The sequence below is a fragment of the Danio rerio genome, chromosome 24 (genome assembly GCF_052040795.2).
Source record: "Danio rerio strain M-AB ecotype USA chromosome 24, GRCz13ab, whole genome shotgun sequence".
In the NCBI taxonomy this organism is placed as follows: domain Eukaryota; kingdom Metazoa; phylum Chordata; class Actinopteri; order Cypriniformes; family Danionidae; genus Danio; species Danio rerio.
In genome coordinates this window covers 1,244,638-1,269,625 of record NC_141044.1, presented here as the reverse complement: position 1 = coordinate 1,269,625, position 24,988 = coordinate 1,244,638, and the positions used below count along the sequence as shown (strand labels likewise).

At 38.6% G+C, this 24,988-nt stretch overlaps 1 protein-coding gene and 1 long non-coding RNA gene across 46 annotated transcripts in view; one reads left to right on the top strand and one right to left on the bottom strand.

Annotated features, from left to right (window-relative positions):
- Nucleotides 1-24,525, top strand: part of nrp1a (neuropilin 1a) — a 418,289-nt gene extending 393,764 nt beyond the window's left edge. For 6 of the 45 annotated variants that reach the window (XM_087308239.1, XM_087308232.1, XM_087308238.1 and 3 more), the window contains 8 exons: nucleotides 1,150-1,294; nucleotides 6,673-6,762; nucleotides 10,252-10,308; nucleotides 14,833-14,976; nucleotides 16,637-16,914; nucleotides 17,182-17,278; nucleotides 19,018-19,071; nucleotides 20,690-24,525. In XM_087308239.1, the coding sequence (XP_087164365.1) occupies nucleotides 1,150-1,294; nucleotides 6,673-6,762; nucleotides 10,252-10,308; nucleotides 14,833-14,976; nucleotides 16,637-16,914; nucleotides 17,182-17,278; nucleotides 19,018-19,071; nucleotides 20,690-20,976 (1,152 nt within the window). In that variant the 3' untranslated portion in view covers nucleotides 20,977-24,525. 45 annotated transcript variants of the gene reach the window in all.
- LOC147837916 (uncharacterized) lies at nucleotides 17,431-19,505 on the bottom strand. The gene is made up of 3 exons (XR_015524669.1): nucleotides 18,127-19,505; nucleotides 17,703-17,872; nucleotides 17,431-17,646 (listed from the first exon to the last, which is right to left on the bottom strand). It is a non-coding gene; the product is annotated as an uncharacterized LOC147837916 (long non-coding RNA).
- Nucleotides 24,526-24,988: the final 463 nt, after the last annotated feature.

The following is a 24,988-nucleotide window of genomic DNA, read 5'->3' as shown; positions in this document are numbered from 1 at the left end:
TGGCTGCTCATTCTAGCAGCTTTATTTTCTTTCTCTGAAACCAATTGAGTGTTTTTTGGCTGTGTTTCAGAAATGTGCAGCGTGGTTCAATCTGCATCATCTGGTAATGTAGGTGTTGCTAATATTCACTGACAAAGAGCAATTGCTGAATAATACCAAGAGATTTCAGCTGCTGTCTGGGCTTTCCATGCCTTTTTACTCCTTCCTTCATGTGTTTTTGGTGAGGTCAACTCTTATATGGAGAATAAAGCTGCAAGCATTGCTCAGGTGGGATTTTAATTTTCCACAGCCTTCAACAGAGTCTAAAACTCTTGACTGTACTGTGGGTCGCGTCTTTAAATCTGATCTTTAGTTGTATTTTCTACTGGATTTAGCTCAGGTAGTCATTCTAGCAGCTTTGTTTTCTTTATTTTCTGAAAGCATCTGAGAGTTTTCTTGGCTGCGTTTAGGATTATTGTATTGCTGAAATGTCCACCCTGGTTTCATCTTCATCATTTGGTAGTGAAGGTGTTGCTGAAGCAGATAATATTCATTTACACTGACGAGTTGCTGAATAATACTGAGAGATTTCAGCTGCTGTCTGGGCTTTCCATGCCTTTTTACACCTTCCTTCCTTCATGTGTTTAACACCTTTTCTCTGTGCTTTCATTTTATTATACAAAACTTCATATCTTCAATAATTACATTTGTTTTCTTTGTATGTATGGATTAATTTGGGTTTTTTTTTCCCTCTAGTGAATGTCTTTTTCTTAGTCAGTCTTCTGTAGAACCTTGTGTCTTAGCTGTAAGGCTTCAAAAATGTGGTCAAAGGCTGATGCTTTTGTGCATCTTGCTGTCATAGACCGCAGTGTTAGCCTGTAGCCTTTCTTTTTTGCTCCAGCTCAGCCGTGCAGTGTCAGAAGATGAAGTCTTTCTTTTCTCTAGTGCTTTGTTGCATTAGAAATACAGCAGCGGCGCTTAAGTTAAGAAAGGTGCGAGCTGTGTGCCCTCGCACTTGTTCTCTTTCATTAAAGCTCTGTGCTTTGCTTTCCCTGTCAGACTTTGAGATACTCTTAATAAATCCTTCCCCTTTATCTTTTTCCTTTTCCTTCTTTTTCTCTCTGCTCGACTGCTAACTACTGTCTCGGACTCTGTCGTTGTTCTTTGCAGATTTTTGAGGGGAATTTGAACTATGACACCCCAGCGTTGAGGACAATGGAGCCAGTGTTGACACGCTTTGTTAGGATTTACCCAGACAGAGGCACTCCTGCTGGGATGGGACTCAGACTGGAACTTTTGGGATGTGAAATGGAAGGTAAGATGAAAACGGATTCACACACACACATCTATAACCACAAACCTGGAGGAGTGCTGTAGCAACACCAGGAACACAGTTGCTCAGCTATTATAAAAGCAGTGTAAATTTAGCTCTGAGTTATATATTGCAGGTGTAGCATCACATTTCTGAGCTTCCTTACCTGTGGAGTTTTTGTCTTGTTTCTTGTCCAAATATCTAAAAATGCTTAAATCAAGAAGCTTTTTCTAGACAAGCAAAAAATATAGTCTTGTTTTCAGAAATAATGAGTCAAAATCAAGTGAGTTTTTCCTGAAAACAAGCAATTAAGAGTTTCATCGACTGTTTGTGATGGTGTTTATCAATGCAAAATACCACAGATAAATAAATGTTTTTTTTTCTTTTTCAATATATAAATAACATGCACAAAACCCTTACAAATTTTAACAAAACAAATTAAACATATTTTATCATTTAATTTCAACAAATGAACACCCTTAATGTGCTTATGGCTTTATTAATATTGTCACATGAACATAATCTCTGAGCTTTACTTGTAAATAGTTTAATAAAAAGTGGCGCTCCTTTATTTAGCCGCAATGACTCATGGGACTTCTAGAGCTAATTCTGCGGGTAGAGTCTGCATTTGATGTACCCTCAATATTAAGAATGCATCTGGGTTCTGTCATGTGTCCTCCATTCTTGCGGTCTTAAGTATTGGAACTGAACTTTGAAAGTTTTCGTTACATGGGAAAGCAAGGACACAAGATTCCCATTGTCTTGCTGAAATGTCCACCCTGGTTTCAATATCATTATCTAGTAATGTAGTTGTTGCTGAAGCACATACTATTCATTTACACTGACAAAGAGCAGTTGCTGAATAATACTGAGAGATTTCAGCTGCTGTCTGGGCGTTCCATGCCCGTTCACACTTTCCTTTCTTCATGTGTTCAATGCTTTTTCCCTGTTGTTTAAATTAATAACACAAAACTTCATTCCTAACACCTAATTAGTTGTGTTATCTTTGTATCTATGGATTTCTTAGGTTGTTACTGGCATCTGGTGAACATTTCAAGTCAACAGTACCATTAGAAATATGTTTTTTGAGAAAAAAAGTGGTGACATATTCAGTATTTATTTTACCCGATAATTAAATTCAATTTAAGTTTACTTGTAAAGCATTTTCACAATAATTATAGTTTCAAAGCAGCTTCACAAAAGATGCACATCATTGCATTGCAGTCAATAATGCATCGCCTCACTGTATATTGTCTAAACCAAGTGAACAAAAGACAGACAAAATGACAGACGTCTGATCTTAAAAGCGAGTTTGAAGTGTGTGGTCTTATTAGTACAGATGCTTTTTTTATTGAATTTGGACTTATCCACTCTAGAGAGCAGGACAGGGTACGGCTTAGCTTTCTTCATAATTACTTGTCCCATCAAAGGAAGTCTCCTACACAGAAACGCAGGGACACTCCTAAATAACAGCTGGAGATAATCTTTGGTCCACCTGCCTTGAAGGATTACGGAAAGGTCCTTGATGTCTTCCCCTCTGTCTTTATTCTGAATTAGTTTAGCTCTGATGGTGTGTGTGTGTGTGTGTGTGTGTGTTTTCTGTTGAGGCAGCGTTAAGTGGATTTACATATTGGATTTGGGAGAGACTGTGAGACTTGCTTGTGTAAGCCACAGCATCCCATCGGGAGCTTTAGTTGGATGATAATGCTTGTTTTCACTTTTAATGCCAGCACACGCACGTGCAGTCCAACACTCGCCATATCAGTCAAAAGGCTGAGAGTTTCTTTCTATGTCTTTAAAAAAGCTGATCATGCTCATCAGAGCTGCATTTATTTGATCAAAAATACCGTACAAGTATTATTTAATTATATATTTTTTGTATTTTTATTATATTATTGTATTAATGAAATATTATTTTTTAAATGTCCTAATTAAATGTAGGCTTAAATGTAATTTATTCCTGTGATTCAAAGCTGAATTGTCATCATCATTCGTCATTGGTGTCATGTGATTTGTTCTATTATGGTCAGTTGTTATTGGTACAAAATTATTAATAATGATTCTAACAATTATCAGTGCTGGAAAAATATGCTTCATAGTATCATGAAAACTGTGAGATATTTCACTTTAAGTATTCTTTGATAAAATAAGGTTCAAAATAATAGCTTTCATTTGCAATTTTTCAACATTATAAATGTGTTTACCTTCACTCTTGATGAATAAAAGTTAAAAATAAATAAAATAATGGTACTTTTTAATGGTAGTGTATTTGTTTCCCTAACTGATGACAAAAAACAACACCAAAGGCAGACTCATGTGTTTTGTTATTTCTGAATGCTACCTTAATATACAAGTAGCTCAGCCTCGCTCATTCTGAGGCTGGAACTGGTGGACATGCAGCAACTATAATCATAAGGTAAACACAAAACAATAGTTACCATCTGGAGCTCCTTCATGGGACTCCACACTTGTAAACCCTCGCTCCATCAGGCTCGCGGCTCTCAGCACCGCCTACACTCATCATAGATGGCAAGCTGACCAATCACAGAGCTTGCAATGCACGTTAGTTGTTAAATTTTTTGCATATCATCATCGACGTCAGCTTTTATGGCAAAGATTAAGGGCTCTATTTTGACGGTCCATGCGCAAAGCGCAAAACGCAGGGCGCAAATGCTTTCAGGGCGTGTCAGGACGTGTTTTTGCTAATTTAAGGACGGGAAATCTGCCTTGCGCTTCGGAGCATGGTGTAAAAGGGTTGAGTTTATTTTCTTAATGAGTTATAGGTGTGTTTTAAGAATAAACCAATCAGAGTCTCATCTCCCATTCCCTTTAAGAGTCAGCTGCATCGCGCCAAGAGCGCATTCGCTATTCACAGGACGCAAAGTAAGTCTAAGTGGAAAAAATGAGCATTTCACAAGCAAACAGTTCACATTTTTTTAACAGAAAACTGTTAAACAGAGCATCTACTGCGTGAGAATGAGAGATAATGGATCATTTTCACTTTCGCTCTTGGATAGGGAAACCTTTATGCACAGACATCAATTAGTCTATAAGTAAATACTTTTGTTTGTTAAGCGCAAATATTCGTTTCAAAACTATTTCTAAATTCAGTTCTAATTTCCAGCAAACGAATAAAAGAATAATAATAACAAAATGTGCTGAAAAACCTGAGTTATATCCTAATACACATGCTGTGCCCCATATGGTCTAAAACCCGACAGGTGGGCAAATCTAAGCTTGTTTTTAATAAAACTAATATAAATATGGATATAATAAATATTACTGCTAATAATAATAACATTATACAAAAGCAAATTGTTATGAATGAACTGAAAAAGCCTCCCGAGATGAAGAAGACATAAAAGCAGTGATTTTTCATATTGATGTAGGCTAGAAAATAGTATGTTTTGTAATATTTTAATCCTCTATATTTATATTCTATATCTATTCTTATTATATCCTATATATATCCTTAATATTTACATTTTTTCATATGTAAAGATATTTGCCTATTGCTCTCTTGTGTGTATTAAGCAGTGTGTAAGCGAGGTGCAACTCTGCGCTGGAGTTTAGACCGGGTTTGTTTTGGTCTAATGAAAAATCTATTATAGTTTCTCAAAATAGCAACGCGCCAGCGGTCCGCCTCAGAACGCCTCCTTTTTAGACCAGAACGCCTATGGGCGCACAAATGAGCGCTAATGCATTTGCTATTTAAACAGCGTAGCGCAACGCCTCAAAACCACTCTTGCGCCAAGCTGAAACTACCAAAAGACTATTGCGCCACGCCTTGCGCCACACTGCGCCGGGTGTATGATAGGGCCCTATGTCCTTTTCCTGGTCTTTAAAGTGAAATATTTCAACATAAACAAACGAGGCTAAGAAAATGTTCATTCTCGATGTAAATTTCGGACAGCACAGAGGTTTTGCCATCTGAACTCTTTAAATATTAATTTTTAAATTGGGGTGAAGTCAGTTATGCTGAGCACTGTAGAATCAATAAAATAACTTTAATATTTAATATTGCAATAACTTTTCACATTTTCTTACTGTATTTTTTAACTTATAAAAGCATTTAAAAATCATTCACTGCAAAAAAACAATTTAGTTTTTGTCTTGTTTATAGTCCAAACATTTAAATATTCTTACATCAAAAATATTGTTTTGTTTTCAGCAATAATGAGAATAAATGAAGTGAGTTTTTCCTTAAAACAGGCAAAATAATCTGCCAATGGGGGGAAGTAAAATAATCTCATATCAAAGCAAAAACAAGATCGCTTTTTACCCCATCGGTAGATTATTTAGCTTGTTTTAAGGGAAAACTCACTTCATTTAATCTCATTATTGCTGAAAACAAACCAATATTTTTGATGTAAGAATATTTAGATGTTTGGACCCTAAACTCAAGTAAGAAAAGCTCTTATAATCAAATAAGTGACCCCGTACGCACACATACACACTCCTAACAGCAGGGCGGCGAGTCCTAGCAGGAGTGTGTGTGGCCAACAGTGCTGTCCAAGCCACTGCTATGACCTCTGCGTGACCTTTCGGCTTTAGAGCCTCTCTTAAAAATGCCCACACAACTTCCACTCCAGCTCCCGTTTCCCCCTCTCCCTCCCTGCACATTTGTTCCCCCTCATTTCTATCCCGGGAAAACCCTGCAGGCTTAAGGGCAGCTCATTACAAGCTGAGAGTAAACACAGGGCTTTAGGCAGATGTAGGCAAAGGCCACATCCAAAGGGGGCACGGGCGGCCATAATGAGAGGACACAACCATCTGTACGGGCCCAGGGTGGAGCATAACATCCAAAACCCCAGCACCCAGAGTCACGCACAGGCCTGCATCAAACGCTCGCACACTTGGAAAGAACAGAATCGTTAAGATGATTTGTGGATGACAAAAAAAAATGCAATGGTTTTTGGACGTTCAGTAATCTCCTACTTTGAGAATTGGACCGTGCCATGTTTTTTGGGGATGAGAGATGATGCTGTCGTGTGCATTTTTGGGGTGTCAAAATTAATTGTTTCTTTAATGCATTGTGTTATAGAAGATGTATCAGTTATTCGTTCATTCGTTTTGTTTTCAGCTTAGTCCCTTTATTAATCAGGGGTCGCCACAGCAGAATGAACCGCCAACTTATCTAGCATATGTTTCATGCAACATTGATGCTGTTTTGGTGTACAATTGAAAAAGGTCACAATTACCCGAACCGGATCGCTCACTGGACGTTTATCGGTAGAGGAAGAAACACTAGCCGTGCGAATATGCTATTGCACCGAATCAATGACATGAGAAATGTAACCGATCTGAACTGTGAGAGCAGTGTTGATTCACACCCCTAATAAATCTGTCTAATTTCATGATCTCTATTTTTCTGTGTGCAGTGCCTACAGTGCCGCCTACTACACCCGCAGCCTCCACCACACCGTCAGACGAGTGTGACGATGACCAGGCCAACTGCCATAGTGGAACAGGTGATGACTACGACCAGACAGGTGCTAACACCCGCCTGCAGAGACTGCACACGCACTGGCTGCATCTTTTGCATTGATAATCCCACTAGACTAGCGTTTCTCAATCCCGGCCCTCGCGCTCCACTGCACTGCACTTTTCATATGATTCTCTCTTCACTTCAGATGTTTGTTCTAGTTCGACCATAAGCCAAGTTAATATTCCACCTTCACTTTAGTTTAAAAGCAGCATATATGTTTCATTTAAATGGCATTTTCTGGCATGCTTATCAGTTACTTAGGGCAGGGCTTTCAGTCCTTTAGGGTGGGACTATCAGACTTTTTGGGGCGGGGTTATCATCAATTCAGGGATGTGCTATTAGTCATTTAGGGCGGGGCTTTCAATAATTTGGGTAGAGACTATTAATCCTTTAGGGTGGAGCTATCAGTCCTTTAGAATGGGGCTATCAGTCATTTAGGGACGGACTATCAGTCTTTTGGGGCGGGGCTATTATTAGTTCAGGGAGGAGCTATTAGTCATTTAGGAGGGGCTTTCAATAATTTGGGTAGAGGCTATTAATCCTTTACGGTGGAGCTATCAGTCCTTTAGATGGGGCTATTAGTCATTTAGGGATGGCCTGTCAGTCTTTTGGGGCGGGGCTATCATTAATTAGGGGGGAGCTATTAGTCATTTAGGGCGGGGCTTTCAATAATTTGGTTAGAGGCTATTAATCCTTTTGGGTGGAGCTATCAGTCCTTTAGATGGGGCTATAAGTCATTTAGGGACGGACTATCAGTCTTTTGGGGCGGGGCTATCATTAGTTCAGGGAGGAGCTATTAGTCATTTAGGGCGGGGCTTTCAATAATTTGGTTAGAGGCTATTAATCCTTTTGGGTGGAGCTATCAGTCCTTTAGATGGGGCTATTAGTCATTTAGGGACGGACTATCAGTCTTTTGGGGCGGGGCTATTATTAGTTCAGGGAGGAGCTATTAGTCATTTAGGGCGGGCTTTAAATAATTTATGTAGAAGCTATCAATCCTTTAAGGTGGAGCTATTAGTCATTTTGGGCGGAGATATCAGTCCTGTTGGGCGGGGCTATCAGTTATTTTGGGCGGGGCTATCAGTCCTTGTTGAGCGGGGCTATCATTAATTCAGGGAGGAGCTATTAGTCCTTTAGGGCAGGGCTATCAATAATTTAGGCGGGGCCATTAGTCCTTTTAGGCGGAGCTATCAGCCATTTAGGGAGGGGATATTAGAGCATGTTTCGTTTCTACTCTGCCTTCATTCTTCAATCTTCCAATGATCCAGTCGGTTCCCGATAGACAAAATCATGCACCTTCCTTCTTTTTTGTAGGACTGTTTTAATTGGATGTAGATCACACTATTGGAGAAAGTGTTAACTTCTGTTTCATGCCGACTTTAAATAAAACAGATATGTGAAATATGGGTAGTGGTGGTGTGTGAGACCAGGATTGAGAAACACTGCACTAGACTAATTGTGCTTCTTGCTTCTGCAAATAAACCTTTTTTTTTCGGAAACGCATCTACAGTAATCTCCACAGACCCTAATCATCTGCTCCCTCATAACCACACTAACCATACTAGAACTGAAGTATACTGTGCATGGTATGCAAATTCTCTGTATGCTTCTAATATTGAAATAACCTCCTACATTTGCCAAATGCGCTCCACTTGACCTTCCATTTCATTATAAAGCCAGACAGTGATGAATGAATGGCAAGCCGTATCAAACGCAGTCGCAACTTCCACTTTGTGACTTCGGGGACTGCCAAAAGTTAGGATCATTTCAGACAAAATTGGATTAAAAATGCAAATTCACTCAATTTATTTCTGAGTTGTCTCGCTAATGTAAAACTGCAGTGTAGCAAGGTCAAACCACAACAATGTAGCATGCTTTAGCTTATCTTTATATATAATCGAATACCTCAGGGCGACACGGTGGCTTAGTGGTTAGCACTGTTGCCTCACAGCAAGACGGTTGCTTGTTTGAGCTGGGTCAGTTTTCTGTGTGGAGTTTGCATGTTCTCCCTGTGTTGGCGTGGGTTTCCTCTGGGTGCTTCAGTTTCCCCCACAAGTCCAAAGACACGCAGTATAGGTGAATTGGGTAGGCTAAATTGTCCGTAGTGTATGTGTGTTAATGAGTGTGTATGGGTGTTTTCTAGTGATGGGTTGCAGCTAGGAGGGCATCGCCTACATAAAACATATGCTGGATAAGTTGGTGATTCATTCCGCTGTGGCGACCCTTGATTAATAAAGAGACTATGCCGAAAAGAAAATGAATGAATAATTAATTAACTTAAAAATGCCTAAATTTTATTGATGTTATGCTGTTTAATTACATTTTTGGGTCATTCATATTTGAAGCATGCATTTTGAAATATATTTGTAGTTCCACATCAGCACACTGCAGTTTTACTTTATATTACAGTAGTACTTTATACATGCTTTACTATGTGAGCCAATCAAGATGTGTATCTACTCTAAAAAAAAAAACAGTGCTCGATTGTTTTAATCCAATGTTGGGTCAACACTCAATTTTAATTACATTTTTAACCCAACTGTTGGGTTTGTCACTTACATATTTGACCTAGCATTGAGTTAATACAGCCTAGTATTTTAGTGTATTTAAACATGAATAAATATGATTAAAACACTGATTGTGAAATTGTACTGTATAGGGCGGCATGGGGCGCTGTGGTTAGCACTGTGGCCTCACAGCAAGAAAGTCGCTGGTTCAAGTCCCAGCAGGCATTTCTGAGTTTGCATGTTCTCTCCATATTGGCATGGGTTTCCTCCGGGTGCTCCGGTTTCCCCCACAGTCCAAACACATGCGCTATGGGGGAACTGATTAACTACATTGTCCGTAATGTATAAGGGTGTATGTGTGAATGAGAGTGTGTATAGGTGTTTCCCAGTACTGGGTTGCAGCTGGAAGGGCATCCATTGTGTAAAACATATGCTGGAATAGTTGGCGGTTCATTCCGCTGTGGCAACCCCAGATATATAAGTGACTAAGCTGAAGGAAAATGAGTGAATGAGTATAGTATGTAGCATGCTGCATGTTATTATCACATTCCAGATCATTCCATTTCATAATCACAGTTTCTCAGTAGACAGCATACAGCCTGACAGTAGACACTTCAGTGGTGTTTAAGTTTGATTAGTAAACCCTCTCCTGCTTTCCAACTGCTAATACTAACACTACGCTTAAAATTCTGCCTCTAATCTCCTCTGTGTTCACTTCAGTGCAGTCTCACAGAGTGTGTGTGTGTGTGTGTGTGTTGCACAGAATTACACTCCCCTCTGTTAAAGGCTAAAAGCAAAGGTTCCACATGGACGGAAGCGTATTTGCATGTCTCATCTGGCAAAGCTTGTTTTAAAAATGCCAGGCACACATGCAAAGAGGGGAATTAGCACAGTCAGATCCTGATTACACCCAAACAAAAAACTCCCCAGCTTTAGCTGTTTATCTGTTTCTCTTCATACTATAGGTGGAACCACTGCGACAGAGACGATCAGGGAGATGAGCACCATTCCAGGTGAGAAAGGTACGGAGCTCTTAGTACTGTCTGTAATTTCTTCAGTTATATTGGGTTTGGCCAATGCACACTCCATTAATGGTGCACTGTTAGCATATTTTCTTAGATTACAGTTCACTGTTCAGAGACCATTAATGAGTGAGCCAATTATAGCTTATTTACTCCAATCTAAAACTTACAATACCAATATATATATGGTAACACATAGACAGGTAATGCATTTCCAAACATGAACAAACAATGAACAATTCAATTCCTAAAGTATTTATTCATGATGTTAAAGAGCACCTATTATGCAGAAATCACTTTTATAAGTTGTTTAAATCCAGTTGTGTGTCAGCAGTGTGTGAATATCATCAGCTTCCAATGGTAAATGTTAATTAATTCTATTTGTTCTAATCAGACTTGGTGAAGGCAGTCTGCGGACACACTGTGATTGACATTCTCCCTTTGTATGATGTCATTAGACGGGGAAAGCCCCGCCCACTAGTGCCCACCTCTCCTTTTTTAGCATAAACAGCAGCCCTGAGTGAGAAGCAGTCGTCTCTCCAATAACAATAAGAGTGTTTGAGCTGCTGAAGATAATGTCAGCATAGACTAAGAGCATTATAGATGTGGAGTTTTAGATGAATAGCGACATAGACTGACACAAGCATGAACACACACACACACACACACTAAAGCACACATGCACACCTGACCAGCACTGAGAACTCTAGTGCTGTTTTTAATCTGCCTCTATGCTGACTCGTAGGCATTTGTAGCTCCGCCCTCTTCTGAAAAGAGATCAATCTCATTTGAATTTAAAGCGAAAGTCACCAAAACACCACAATTAGGATCAAAGTCTAAAAGGGTCAGTTTCAGAGAGATCTGTGTGGTATTTTGAGCTGAAACTTCACGCACACTCTCTGTAAGGACATCAGAGACTTATTTCACCTCTTGTAAAACGGGGTGTTATAGGTTTCCTTTAATAATAGTTAACAAATATTTGTTAGTTCATGTTAATGTGCATTAACTAATGTTAACAAGCTGAACTTTGTCCTGTAATCATGCATCAGTAAATGCTGAAAAACTATGGTTCATTCTTAGTTGATGTTAGTAAAACTTATTAACCAACATTATTTATTTGTCCTGTTTTGTATAGTTTACACATGCAAGCAACCATTTAGAACAGTCTAGCAACCACTCAGTGCATCCAAGCAAGGCCCTTTCATTATGTCATTGACAATAGGCTGTAAATATTTTCTTTAGAAAGATTTTAGCAACACAAATTGCCAACAATTTTGCAATTCTGCTTGGTACTAGCAGCACAGAAAACACTGCAGCTTTAGGAGAGACGATTGTCTTTGTATGTTTCTTTGTTCTGTTTGCTTGTTGAGGATATTTGATTATAAGTGTGTAAGCTCAAAGAGGAGTGTGTAATCTTGTTTCCGAAGTGTTCTTCTGGAAATCTATAAAGGCTCTTTCTGATTTGCTCATTCAGCATAATGGCTGATTAGCCATTCAGGACTGTTCACTAATGGGCAAATGAGAAGTGCCCCTCAGCTGACCTTGCCTAATTAGCCTGTGTGCATGTGTGTGTGTGTGTATATATGTGTGTGTGTCTTGTATTTCTAACATAGTGGGGTCCAAATGTCCCCACAAGTATAGCAATTCCAGTAAATGTGGAACTTGTGGGGTCTTTTTGGTCCCCATGAGGAAAACGGCTTATAGATCAGAAAAAAGTGAGTCTTATGAAAATGTAAATATGCAGATTGTTTCCTGTCAGGGTTGGGTTTAGGGATAGGAGGAGGAAATCATAATGTCTATTGTAAGTCTTCTGTTTGTATGTGTGTCTTGTATTCCTAACACTGTGGGGTCCAAATGTCCCCACAAGTATAGCTATACCAGTAAATTTTGACCTTGTGGGGACTTTTTTGGTTTCTAAGAGGAAAACGGCTACTAAATCAGACAGAATTATGTATTTTAAAAATGTAAAAATGCAGATTGTTTATTGTAAGGGTTGAGTTTAGGGATTGGAAGAGAGAAGATATAGTCTTTACAGTATAAAAATAATTATGTCTATTGTAAGTCCTTATAAAGATAGTCATGTGTGTGTGTGTCTGTGTGTGTGTCTTGTATTTCTAACATTGTGGAGTCTAAATGTCCCCACAAGTAAAGCTATACCAGAACATCTTGACCTTGTAGAGACTTTTTTGGTCCCCATGAGGAAAACAGCTTATAAATCAGACATAATTATTTAGAAAATATAAAAATGCAGATTTTCATGTAAGGGTTGGGTTTAGGTGTAGTATTGGGCTATAGGGAGAGAATAAACAGTTTTTATCAGCACAAAAATTATTACGTCTATTGTAAGTCCCTATAAAGATCGCCGTGTGTGTATGTGTGTGTCTTGTATTTCTATCATTGTGAGGTCCAAATGTCCCCACAAGTATAGCTATACCAGTAAATGTTTACTGGTATACCAAAAAAGTCCCCATGAGGAAAATGGCTCATAAATCAGACAAAATTAAGTATTTTGAAAATATAAAAATGCAGATTGTTTCATGTAAGGCTTGGGTTTAGGTGTAGTGTTGAGGTAGAGGGAGAGAATATACAGTTGTTACTGTATAGAAATCATTACGTGTATTGCATTGTAATTCTTTATAAAGATAGCCGTGTGTGTGTGTGTGTGTGTGTGTGTGTGTGTGTGTGTGTGTGTGTCCTTGTATGGGCATCAGCAAAACAAGTGTACAGAATGAAGGTCCCAATAAGCATGCGTCCTTGTGTGTGTGTGTGTGTGTGTGTGTGTGTGTGTGTGTGTGTGTGTGTGTGTGTGTGTGTGTGTGTGTGTGTGTGTGTGTGTGTGTGTGTGTGTGTGTGTGTGTGGTCTTGGTTTGTTAACATCGAGTCTATGTGTGTGCGCTTTCTATTATTGGATGTGGTTTATTTGCTATGACAAGCATTCGAAGCTTGTAGAGCGTTCAGGACCGCGGTGGAGGGTATCTGTGCACTGTCCTGCACTGCGACAGGCCCAATCCATTTCAAGATGGAAAAGAAGAAATAAGTTCTAATTGGAAACTGGCATCTTGCGCAGCGGCAGTGGCTGCATGCCTGAGCTGCGGCTTTTAATGGGAAATTCTTTCCTCTGCATTCAGTGAGCAAATACCCTGTGAAACTCGCAGAGAATCCTGGCATTATTAAGGGAGCGGAGCGCTTGGCTTTATTAAACTGTCTCCAAAAGCAGCGCTGAGTCTGTGCAGGCACCGGCGTATATCTGACATCCGAGACGTGCTTCTGCTTTTCTGTCCGTCTCAATTCTCTCTGCTTTCTCTCTTTGGCTTTCCATCTCTCACTCAATCTAACATCGTTAAATCCCTCCCTCGTTTTTTTTTTCACGTCAATCTCGATTTCAAAGCTCCATTGTTTCGCATGTTCTGCATTCTCTCTCAAGACCCTGCTATATTTGGGGTATGAATGTGGATTTGGCTTAGGCATAAGAGAATTTGGAAGTGCTCGTGCTTAAACATTGGGGTTTTCTGTGTGTAATTTAACTCTCTATTGCCATCAAGTGGACAACAGATGGAAAACATGTTGCTGAGGTGGTCAAATCAGTCCTAGGGTGGCATTAAGAATGCGTTTAAATGATAAATGTGGCATTTGTAATGTTTTAAGTTATTATTTCTGTACATAATAGAGTTATGAGAGGATTTCCGCAAAAAAAAAATCCAAAGCAGCATATTAAATGCTTTTGAAGAATCATGTAACACTTAATACTGGAATATTGGCACTGAAAATGTACATTTGAATTATATATATATATTACATTTTAACATGTATTACAATAGAAATCAGATATATTGAATTGCAATAATATTTTAGAATTTTCCTGATTTTACTGTATTTTTAATCGAATGCATTCAGCCTTTTTAATTATATTATTCATATACTTGTCACACTTTACAACGTTTCATTAGTTAATGCATATGCTAACGAGAACTAATGATTAACAATGCTTCTACAGCATTCATTAATCATAGTTTAAAATTTACTAATGCAATATTGCTTATTAAAATTAGTTAATGCATCGTGAGTTAACATGAACGACTTTATTTTCAGTAACTAACATTAACAAAGATGATTAAATATTGTAATAATTGTTTGGTTGTGTTAGTAAACACATTACCTACCTAACCTTATTATAAAGCAAATATCTCAAAGTTAATTCCTGGAGGGCCGCAACTCTGCAGTTTTGCTCCAAACCTAATCAAACACAATTGATCTAACCAATCAAGGTGTTCAAGACTGCTAGAGAGTGAGTTGGAGGTGGTTGGAGATAATCTGTGCAGAGCTGTGGCCCTCCAGGAATTGAGTTTGATACCATTGTTATAAAGTGCTAAATTATTTAAATAACATTTAATATATTTAATCATCTTAATAAGATAAAAATAATAATTGTGAAATATGCATACTATTATATAACTGCATGTGACTGGTTTAGTATTGCAGAGCATGTGTTAATAATATTTCTCCATGTGTCTGCTCTCTCTGTAGCGTTCCTGTGGTTTGCTTGTGACTTCGGCTGGGCAAATGATCCTTCGTTCTGCGGCTGGATCTCCGAGGACAGCGGTTTCAGGTGGCAGATTCAGTCCAGTGGCACCCCGACTCTAAACACCGGCCCAAACATGGACCACACAGGTGAGAAAACCCAATGAACAGCATGCACACTCTGAAATAAAGCTACAAATGCTGTCACTGGGGTGATTACCTTTTTAAATGGGACATTTTATTACCTAACATGGTTCATATTGATATAATAAAGGTATATATAATTTGACTAGGTACAGTACTGTACTGTAAAGGTGCTGTATGTAAGTTTTTAAGCATGAATATACCATAATATGTTTGCAGATATTTCAGAATCATGCTCAGTGAACATACTTGTTTATCTGATAAACAAAGCGAAAGTCAGATATTCTGCTTTGAACATGTGGGCTCTGTGTCAGAATGCCTGTCTTTGTTTTGATCTCTCTAGCTCCGCCCACTGACAGTTTTAACAATTATATTTCAGCACCCTGGGTTGTCTTGGCTGGAAAACAGTGCATTTCATTTCAGTCAGGAAGGCTGCATCTATGTTACGGACAGCAGCAGCCTCCAAAATATGGGACAGCTTTACAGTTATAAAAACCCACAGTTGTTTTTAATTAGCAAATAATACAAATATTACAAACGTAAACATTAGCTGACTGTCAGGCAAACTCACTCCTATTTGTGTCATCAATCTGGCAACCTGCGGGTTTGTTTTAAGTCTTCGTGTTTTGAATTTGGACTGCAATACTTAGTATGACCACTCGATCGAAATAGGTTGTTTTTAATTAGGAAATAATTGCAATTTTACATATGTAAACATTAGCTGAGCTTAAGCTTTGATCATCAGGCACACTTAGTCCTGTTTGTGTCATCAATCTGGAAACCCTCAGGTTTGTTTTTAAGTCTTCGTTGGAGGGTTCGGGTGAAAAACCCTTTAATTTTTTTAATTTGGACTGCATTACTTAGTACGACCACTAGGTATCAATGAACTTGAGTTGTTTTTGGAAGTAGCAAATAATAACAATTTTACACTCAAGGTTTAAGCTTAAGACATGATCGTCAGGCACACTTTCTTATCAATCTGGCAACCTATGCTTGTGTCTTGTTATCTATAGGGGGGTCGGGTGAATTTAAACTGCACCACCTAGTTCAACCACTAGGCCGTCAATCCTATACTGTATCTTTAAAGGGAACCTATTATGCCCCTTTTTACAAGAAATAAAATAAGTCTCTGATGTTCTTAAGAGTCTCTATATAATATAGACTATATACAATATTATAATCAATGTTTTGAAACTGCCCCTTTTTGATCCTAATTGCAACATTTTGGTGACTGTCGCTTTAAATTCAAATGAGATTTTCAAAAAAAGGCGGAGCTACAAGTGCTTGTGCATCAGCATAGTGGCAGATACACAAAGAACACTTCCTATGCTAATGAGTTAGAGATGGTCACTAGTGGGCGGGGCTTTCCTCCTTTGATGACACGTACAACAGGAGAATGCCAATCAAAGTGTTCCTGCAGACTGTTTATATCAAGTCTGATCATAAACAATAAAAATTAATACATGTTTACCATTAGAAGCTGGTTTAGACCCCTTATAAAAGTAATTTTAGCATAGTAGCTCCCCTTTAAGTTACTATTATGGACTGTTTAGATGGATCTTTTAAAAATGTACCAGCTCAATGGCAGCTCCCATGTGTTTACTTCCGAGAGTGTGATGAAAATAAATCCTCCGGACCTCACCTCCGCTCTATTGCTTCAATACAGGCGGATCAGGGAACTTTATCTACACGCTGGCGACCGGAGCTCAGGAGACAGAAGTGGCCCGGTTAGTGAGTCCGTCGGTGTCGGGCCAGGACTCAGACCTCTGCCTGTCTTTCTGGTACCACATGTTTGGCTCTCACATCGGCACGCTGCACATTAAACAGCGCAGAGAGACCAGTCAGGGCTCGGCTGATGTGCTGCTGTGGACCGTCAGCGGACATCAGGGCAACCGCTGGAGGGAGGGACGCGTCCTCATACCACACTCCAACAAACCCTACCAGGTACACATGCTGAATATGTGGAAGAACAACGAATCACGATACACAAACTGTTCATTTACTGATGTTTTACAGCGTCTTTCCCAAAATTTATATGGAAATTTGTCATGATTTGCAAAAACTGTACTGAAGACTGCAGTAATGATGGTGAAAAGTCAGATTTACATGTGCAAATAGTTCTTTTACTGTAATCATAATGTTGTTGTACACTTTATTAGTAACGTTCTGAAGATGAACGTACTTTATTGTGTGTGTTTGCAATGATTACAGGTGATAATTGAAAGTGTGGTCGAGAGGAAGAGTTGGGGAGACATCGCTGTAGACGACATCAAAATCTTAGACAATGTGAACATGGCCGACTGCAAGGGTGAGTCAGATGAACTGTTACAGAGTTGAAGGCTGACATGTTTTATTAAAATATCATTCATTTCCATGAGTTCTCTGTCTAGTAGTCACACTTGTAAATTATCCATATGCACTGAAAAAGAGAGACAATTAGAAGTAAAAGTCACAATTATTAACAAAGAAACAACGTGATTAACACATTGAATGAACAAACATTTGAAGTAGAAAGACTTTAAAAGATTATTGGAGTACAAGTTAACTTATTAATCACACACACACACTGTAAAGCTGAGGGGAAATGACAGCTTTGTTATCATTTATCGTAATGTATTAACTTGCTGTAGGTTTTAAATAATTGTGTATATTAATGGAGTACAAAAAGTGTATTTACTAAATTCTCTCTCTCACACACACACACACACACACACACACACACGTGTCTATACATTCATTGCATATCTAGGGATTTCATCGCCTTTAAAGTGAAATAACTGAATATAAACATATGAGACAAAGAACAATTGTCAGTTGGTAAACTTTGACACATTTGAAGAGTACAAAACCGCTAAGTTATGTCAAATTATATGCAATTTTAATAGCATTTAAAGTGAAATAACTGAATTTAAATAGAAGTCTGATTAAAAAAAGATAAATTTCTTAAACTTTGCCACAAATGCAAAGTTCACTAAGTTATAGCAAATAATATGCCACTTTAATTGCTTTTAAAGTGAAATAACTGAACATAAACACAGGAGCCTGATAGAAATCGTCATTTTGGTCAACTCTGACACATTTGAAGAGTACAATTTCAAAAACCGCTAAGTTATGTCAAATTATATGCAATTTTAATAGCTTTTAAAGTGAAATAACTGAATTTAAATAGAAGTCTGATTAAAAAAACATCATTTTGTTAAACTTTGACACATTTCAAGGGAACAAATGCAAAGTCCACTAAGTTATAGCAAATAATATGCCACTTTAATTGCTTTTAAAGTGAAATAACTGAACATAAACACAGGCTTCTGAGAAAAATCGTAATTTTGGTCAACTTTGGTGGGTTCACATGCAAAAACCTCTAAGTTACGGCAAATAATATACTATTTTCATTGCCTTTACGCTAAAATAAGTGAATATAAACATAGGAGCCTTTACAAATCATCATTTGGTTAAATTTGACACATTTAAAGAGTTGCAGATGCCAAAACATCCAAGTTATAGCAAATAATATGCTATTTTCATTGCTTTTAAAGTGAAATAAGTGAAATAACTTATAGAAATCATCATTTTGATTCACATTTGAAGATTTAAGATTAAAAACCTTTAAGTTATGGCAAAGAATATGCTATTTTCATGACCTTTAAAGTGAAATAACTGAACATAAACCTGACAGGAATTGTAATTTTAGCTAACTTCGACACTATTGAGGAGTTCAGATGTAAAAACCTTGAAATTTTGGCAAATGATATCCTATTTTCATTGCATTTAAAGTGAAATAACTAAATTTAAATACAGGAGTCTGAGAGAAATCGTCATTTGGTGAACTTTGACACATTTGAAGAGTTCAGATGCAAAAACATCTAAATTATGGCAAATAATATGCTATGTAACTTTACCCACAGTCTTTACTTGCATCTTTGTTTTTAATCATTTATTTCAAATACAATCTGAAGCCATTATGCATCTGTATAGTTCAGAACTACTGACTTAATGACAAAATGAGTATATGAACATATATGTATTTATGTATGTGTATTTCTGCAGACCCAGATGTCCCAGCAGAGCCGATACAGCCAGAAGACAATTTCAATGAAATCAGTGAGTTGCTTTCTCAAATCTGCCACACTCAAATGCTGGAGAAACGATCAATACATCTCCAGATTATTTATTAAAGCAGGATCTTTAATGTTTGGAGAGGGTTTAAATTACATTAATGTTTTACCAGATTACACTGGTGGGGGAAAAACACCTACATATTTTCTAAATTAACTGTTTTTATGTAAGTTGAGAATATTATTTAATGTCACCAAATCTGCCTTAATAGACCAAAGACAAAGCGAAAGTAATTTTATCAAATAAAATATATTCAAATAAACTCATGTTTAATGTGATAAGAACTGATACTGATGCTAAAATTCAGATTTTAATCAAAATTTAATGACAGTCTTATTCCAATCTGCGTTTTAAATTAAATTATAAAAGTAATAAGTGATTATGCCAATTCTAATAATATCTTAATTAAATGAAATGCCGAAAAGAAAAACTATATGTAGTATGTGTACATCACCTAGAAATTTCAAGCTTGAACCCAACAGTAACAGTGGTGTCATAGAGAAATGGAAACGGTTTAAAGGTAACAGCTTTTCCTCATGTGTCGTATCTGTTGTTTTGCAGTCTTCATTGGACATCACAGATACATTAACACATTTAAGTATTATTTAAGTAATTAATAATAATTCCTTACATTTATAAAGCGCTTTTCTAGACACTCTAAGCGCTTTACACGATGGGGGATCCTCTCATCCACCACCAGTGTGCAGCATCCACCTGGCCATATTGCGCCAGACCGCACACCAACTGATTGGTGGAGAGGAGACTGAGTGATGAAGCCAATTTTTATATGGGGATGGTTAGAAGGCCATGATGGACAGAGCCCAGTGGGCAAATTTGGCCAGGATGCCAGGGTTAAATCTCTACTCCTTTTCAAAGGACATCCTGGGATTTTTAACGACCACAGAGAGTCGGGACCTCGGTTTAATGTCTCATCTGAAAAACGGCACTCACTAAGCAGGATAGTGTCCCCTTCATTATACTGGGGCATTAGGACCCACACGGACCGCAGGTTGAGCGCCCCCTGTTGGCCTCACTAACACAACTTCCAACAGCAACCTAGCTTTCCATGTGGTCTCCCATCCAGTTACTGACTAGGTGCAACCCTGTTTAGCTTCAGTGGGCGACCATGTGAGAGTTGCAGAGAGCGAGCTGCAGGCAATTACATTTTTTTTTAATGGGCCAAGTAAAAATCTTTAATGTAAGTCTGAAATTTCATTTAAAATTGTCTTAAGGCCTCAAATTTGACTTGGTGTTAAAGATATCATATTCTACATAAAGCATACTCTCACATGTGTCGTACCTGTTGCTTTATATCTGTCTGAGGTATAGGGCGTGGCTAACATACCTAGCCACGCCCCTCCTGCTGTCAGATTTGACATCAAACAGAAATGGTGAGCAGGAGGAGTCTGTTAGGGTTTAATAACTCTCCCCAAACCTTTTCCCCCATCTTTCTGAATGAAATGCCTACTTCACTACATCCAATCAGCTCGCAGTGGAAAAAAACTTTCTCTTGGAACTGCATCACAAAACGGTTGCGACTTCCGGTTTATGCGGTCTTTAAATGTAACACACCCTCACATGTGTCGTACCTGCTGTTTTGCAGTGGTGGACATCACCGATTTCCCAGATATCGTGGAGAACCCAGATATCGGCGGAGCTGGAAACATGCTGAAAACCCTGGACCCCATCCTCATTACTATCATCGCCATGAGTGCGCTTGGTGTTTTCCTGGGCGCCATCTGTGGCGTGGTGCTGTACTGCGCCTGCTCTCATAGCGGCATGTCAGACAGGAACTTATCAGCCCTGGAGAACTATAATTTTGAGCTGGTGGACGGCGTCAAGTTAAAGAAGGACAAGCTCAACTCACAGAACTCGTACTCGGAAGCGTGAGGCGCCGACCAATAAGAGGGAATCTCTCCTCAGGGGGGGCGGGGCTACATGGACTGCCGATGCCATCCGATTGGAGGAGGACAAGGCTCTGTGGTTCAGTGAACCAATCGGAGGAGGACTGGGACTGAGCCATGCTTTTCTCAGGAGCTGCAGTGAATAGAACCCACCAGTAGGGGGACACTGTGTACAAAACATTGAAAAAAAAACACATGAATATGTACAGATGATTGAAATTATTATTTTATTGTTTTGTATTATTTTTTGGTTGATCATTTTTACAATCGGATGCTGGTGTTGAGACCAATATATAATAATGTTATAAAGTATTTATCTTTTCTTTCTTTTCTAGGAGGAATTTATTTTTATTTTTAAAAAAAGAGATTGTTTTGCGCTTTAAGGAGATGTGTAAACAAAAACAAACAAAAAAACCCAAATGAACCATATTTACGGCCAAGGGAAGGTAATTAGGATCAAAGGGGTGGAATATCATCCAGCCCTGTTGCATTCTGGGTATGGTTCGGTCAGTGCCTTTGGTACATCTTTTTTGGCCTCCTCTGTTGTTTTATGGCGTTCTCAACCCTTTAGTTCTTTAAAACAAAACAAGGCTGAAACTGCAAAACGAATCCCGGGGAAATTCATAGCGCTTTAATGTCGAAATCATGCATATTGTACATACGTTTTAATATATTTTAATGCCCTTTTCAAAGAAACAAGTAAAAGGACAAAAAAGAGAGCTGCAGTATCCCTTTTTTCCTGGGTTGTATGTTGTAAATACAATCGTCTGAGTGTTTCGTGGAGTGAAACGTGTGCTTTTTTCCGTCCTGTTGGGTTCTTTTTGCTACGCTCCCAAAAGATGCAGCCCTTGTTCAAAACAGAAGTCTATCACAGGATCCGCTGTCTCATATAAAGCTGAGCATCGTCTTACACTGAAATAGACATTGATTATTGTGCGAAGAACATTTCCCATCAGATGTTCAATCCGTTAAAGTGGAGAAACAAGTATTTTTGGATTATTAAAATGCTCTTCATATGAAGACACAAATTATCCTTAATGTTCTCTCACTCTTTATTTTTAAGAGTGCATCTCTCACACCCCACGTGAAAAAAAATAATATAGTAATTTATAGTAAATACTGTAGTGTTTTTGAGCAAGGATCCAATAGTAAAGCGTATTATACTATACACTCACCGGCCACTTTATTAGGTACACCTGTCCAACTGCTTGTTAATGCAATTTCTAATCAGCCAATCACATGGCAGCAACTCAGTGCATTTAGGCAGGGTCAAGATGATGTGCTGCAGTTCAAAGCAAGCATCAGAATGAGGAAGAAAGGGCATTTAAGTGACGTGGCATGGTTATTGCTGCCAGACGGGCTGCTGTGAGTATTTCAGAAACTGCTGCTCTACTGGTATTTTCATGCACAACCATCTCTAGGGTTTACAATGGTCTGAAAAAGAGGAAATTTACTCAAATGGCCTCCACAGTCACCAGAGCTCAATCCAATTGAGCACCATTGTGATGTGGAGGAAAGGGAGTGTATATCTCTGAGGAATATTCCCAGTAACTTCTTGAATCTACGCCACAAAGGATTAAGGCAAATCTGAAGGTGTCCAACCCGGTACGAGTAAGGTGTACCTAATAAAGTGGCCGGTGAGTGTATATAATATAGTATTTGATAATGAATGCTGAATTACCGAAACAGATTGAATCAAGTACACAAAATAGTCAAGTGCTGTGTCCCAAATGGCACACTATGCACTTACACACTCAACAGCAAAGTATATGTATGTGGGGTCGTCCCAATTAGAGCACTACTGTTTTTTACTAAGCGGAAATTCAAACTGTTTCCCAGATGATGTTTGACGGTTTAATTAACAAAACAAATTAGCAAACTAACAATTAATACCTGTCATAAGTATAATCGCATTTACCATCGGGAGGCGCTATAATCACTCTCGTAGGAGAATACGGCTTTCACAATCCAAAATAAAGTAATCCAACATCAGTCCTCTTCCGCTAGATGAGCTATGCAGCAGCCGTTGAGTGTGTGAAGTGTCCAATAAGTGCATTATCCTGGTATTTAAACATTGAAAAGAGTGTTCAGTGTGAACGCACTACATACACTATTTACACTACGAAATGTTGTAGAGTAGTGCATAAGCATGCGATTTGGGACGCACCTATTATGTTTTTGTTAATATATAGTTACATTTTAAGTCAGTTATACAAATTCTGGCAGCACTGTGGCTCAGTGGTTACCACGGTCACCTCACAGCTAAAACGTCACTGGTTCGAGTCAGTTGGTGTTTCTGTGTGGAGTTTGCATGTTCTCCCCATGTTGGCGTGGGTTTTCTCATGCGCTATGGGGGAATTGATTGACTACATTAGCCATAGTTTATGAGTGTGTGTGTGTAAATGAGAGTGTATGGGTGTTTCCCAGTGTTGGGTTGCAGCTGGAAGGGCATCCACTGCCTAAAAAACATGATGGAATAGTTGGCGGTTCATTCCACTGTGGTGACCTCTAATAAATAAGGGACTAAGCTGAAGAAAAAAGGAGTAACTAGTATGAATTACTACAGTATTTTTGTCATGTGGGGATTCAGAATGTCTATCCAGCATACCAAAAAAACACACACCGTGGTAAAATGATCATCATTGCCTTGCTTTGATTTGCCTATAGTTGGAGCTCATTATCATTCTTATTAATGTGGTCTGGATTAAAGCTGTCGACGGCTTTAAGAGTGGTGCTATTATTACAGTCATATCTGCAGAAATGTTTGTGGAGTCTGTCATTGGCCTTGTATCTCTACCAAAGGACTGTTGCCTCAAACTGCAGGGTCCAATCACAACAACAACAACCAGCCCCAAAAAAGAAGACATCCTCACCTTCGCTCATCATCATCATCATCACTTCTGGACTGACCTACACGTGTAGTTTAACCAATAACAGGGCTTCACTGCTGACAATACTAACGTTTTCTACAGGTTTCTTGGTATGTTCATGTACTGTGTTGTATACTGTGGCGAACACTTTTATTTCTTGCGTTTCTTTGGACGACATGAATCCGAGTGTCGATGCTACATGTGTGCGTCTGAAGCTGGCGAGAAAGCATATACTGTAGCATTAACTGAAAGAAACGATGTTGCACTGATCAATATATTTGATGATGAAGTTTATGTGTTTATAGCGTTCATTTGTATAAAAAAGACAACTGAAATAAAATCAAAAAGACGGCGTTCATTTTTACTTTCTAATATAGTTTCAGAATGTGCAATGCCGTTCTGAAACGGTCGATTTATCGAGATGTTTTCATTATTGAAAAAGCTATACAGATTTCCTATAGTAAATTCTCCTATTTACCTGGCCCTGGTTCTCCTTTTGTTTTTGTACTGTCGTTTGTTTGTGCTGATTTGATTTAGTTTGTTTGTTTTTTTTACGATCAGACGCGGACGCAAAGATTACTTTTATTTTCAATACTGCCTCTGTAATTTGCTGTTGTAGGAAGGAAGGAAAAAAATGAATAAAGACAGCAAGGCCTTAAAATGGATATCAATGTTTTGTATTTAAAGCTCTGCATCACAGAATCAAATCTCCCACATCAAAACAGACCGACAACATTCAGATTCAGCTCTAATCAATGCTTTCTGAAACTAGTTTTCTTTCTTTTACTAATATTGATTGGCTGCGTCCGAAACCGCCTACTACTGAGTAGGTACTGCATTTGAGTTTAAACGTACTACTCGGCCGTTAGAAAAGTGCGTTCTATACAGTATGAACGTGAAAAGTATGACTGGAATTCGGATGTACTACATCCGCCATTTTGTCATGGTCACATGACCTACCTGCGTCAATTGCGTCGCTTTACTCCCATTCATGAATTCGCTCGGGGGGCATCATGGGATAGCGCAGCATGCATGGGATGCGCACTCTAGAATCTCGCCGGAAGTAGTAAGTCATCCGTGTACTTCTCGCATACTGTTTTTCGAATTCTATGAATTCGGACATACTAC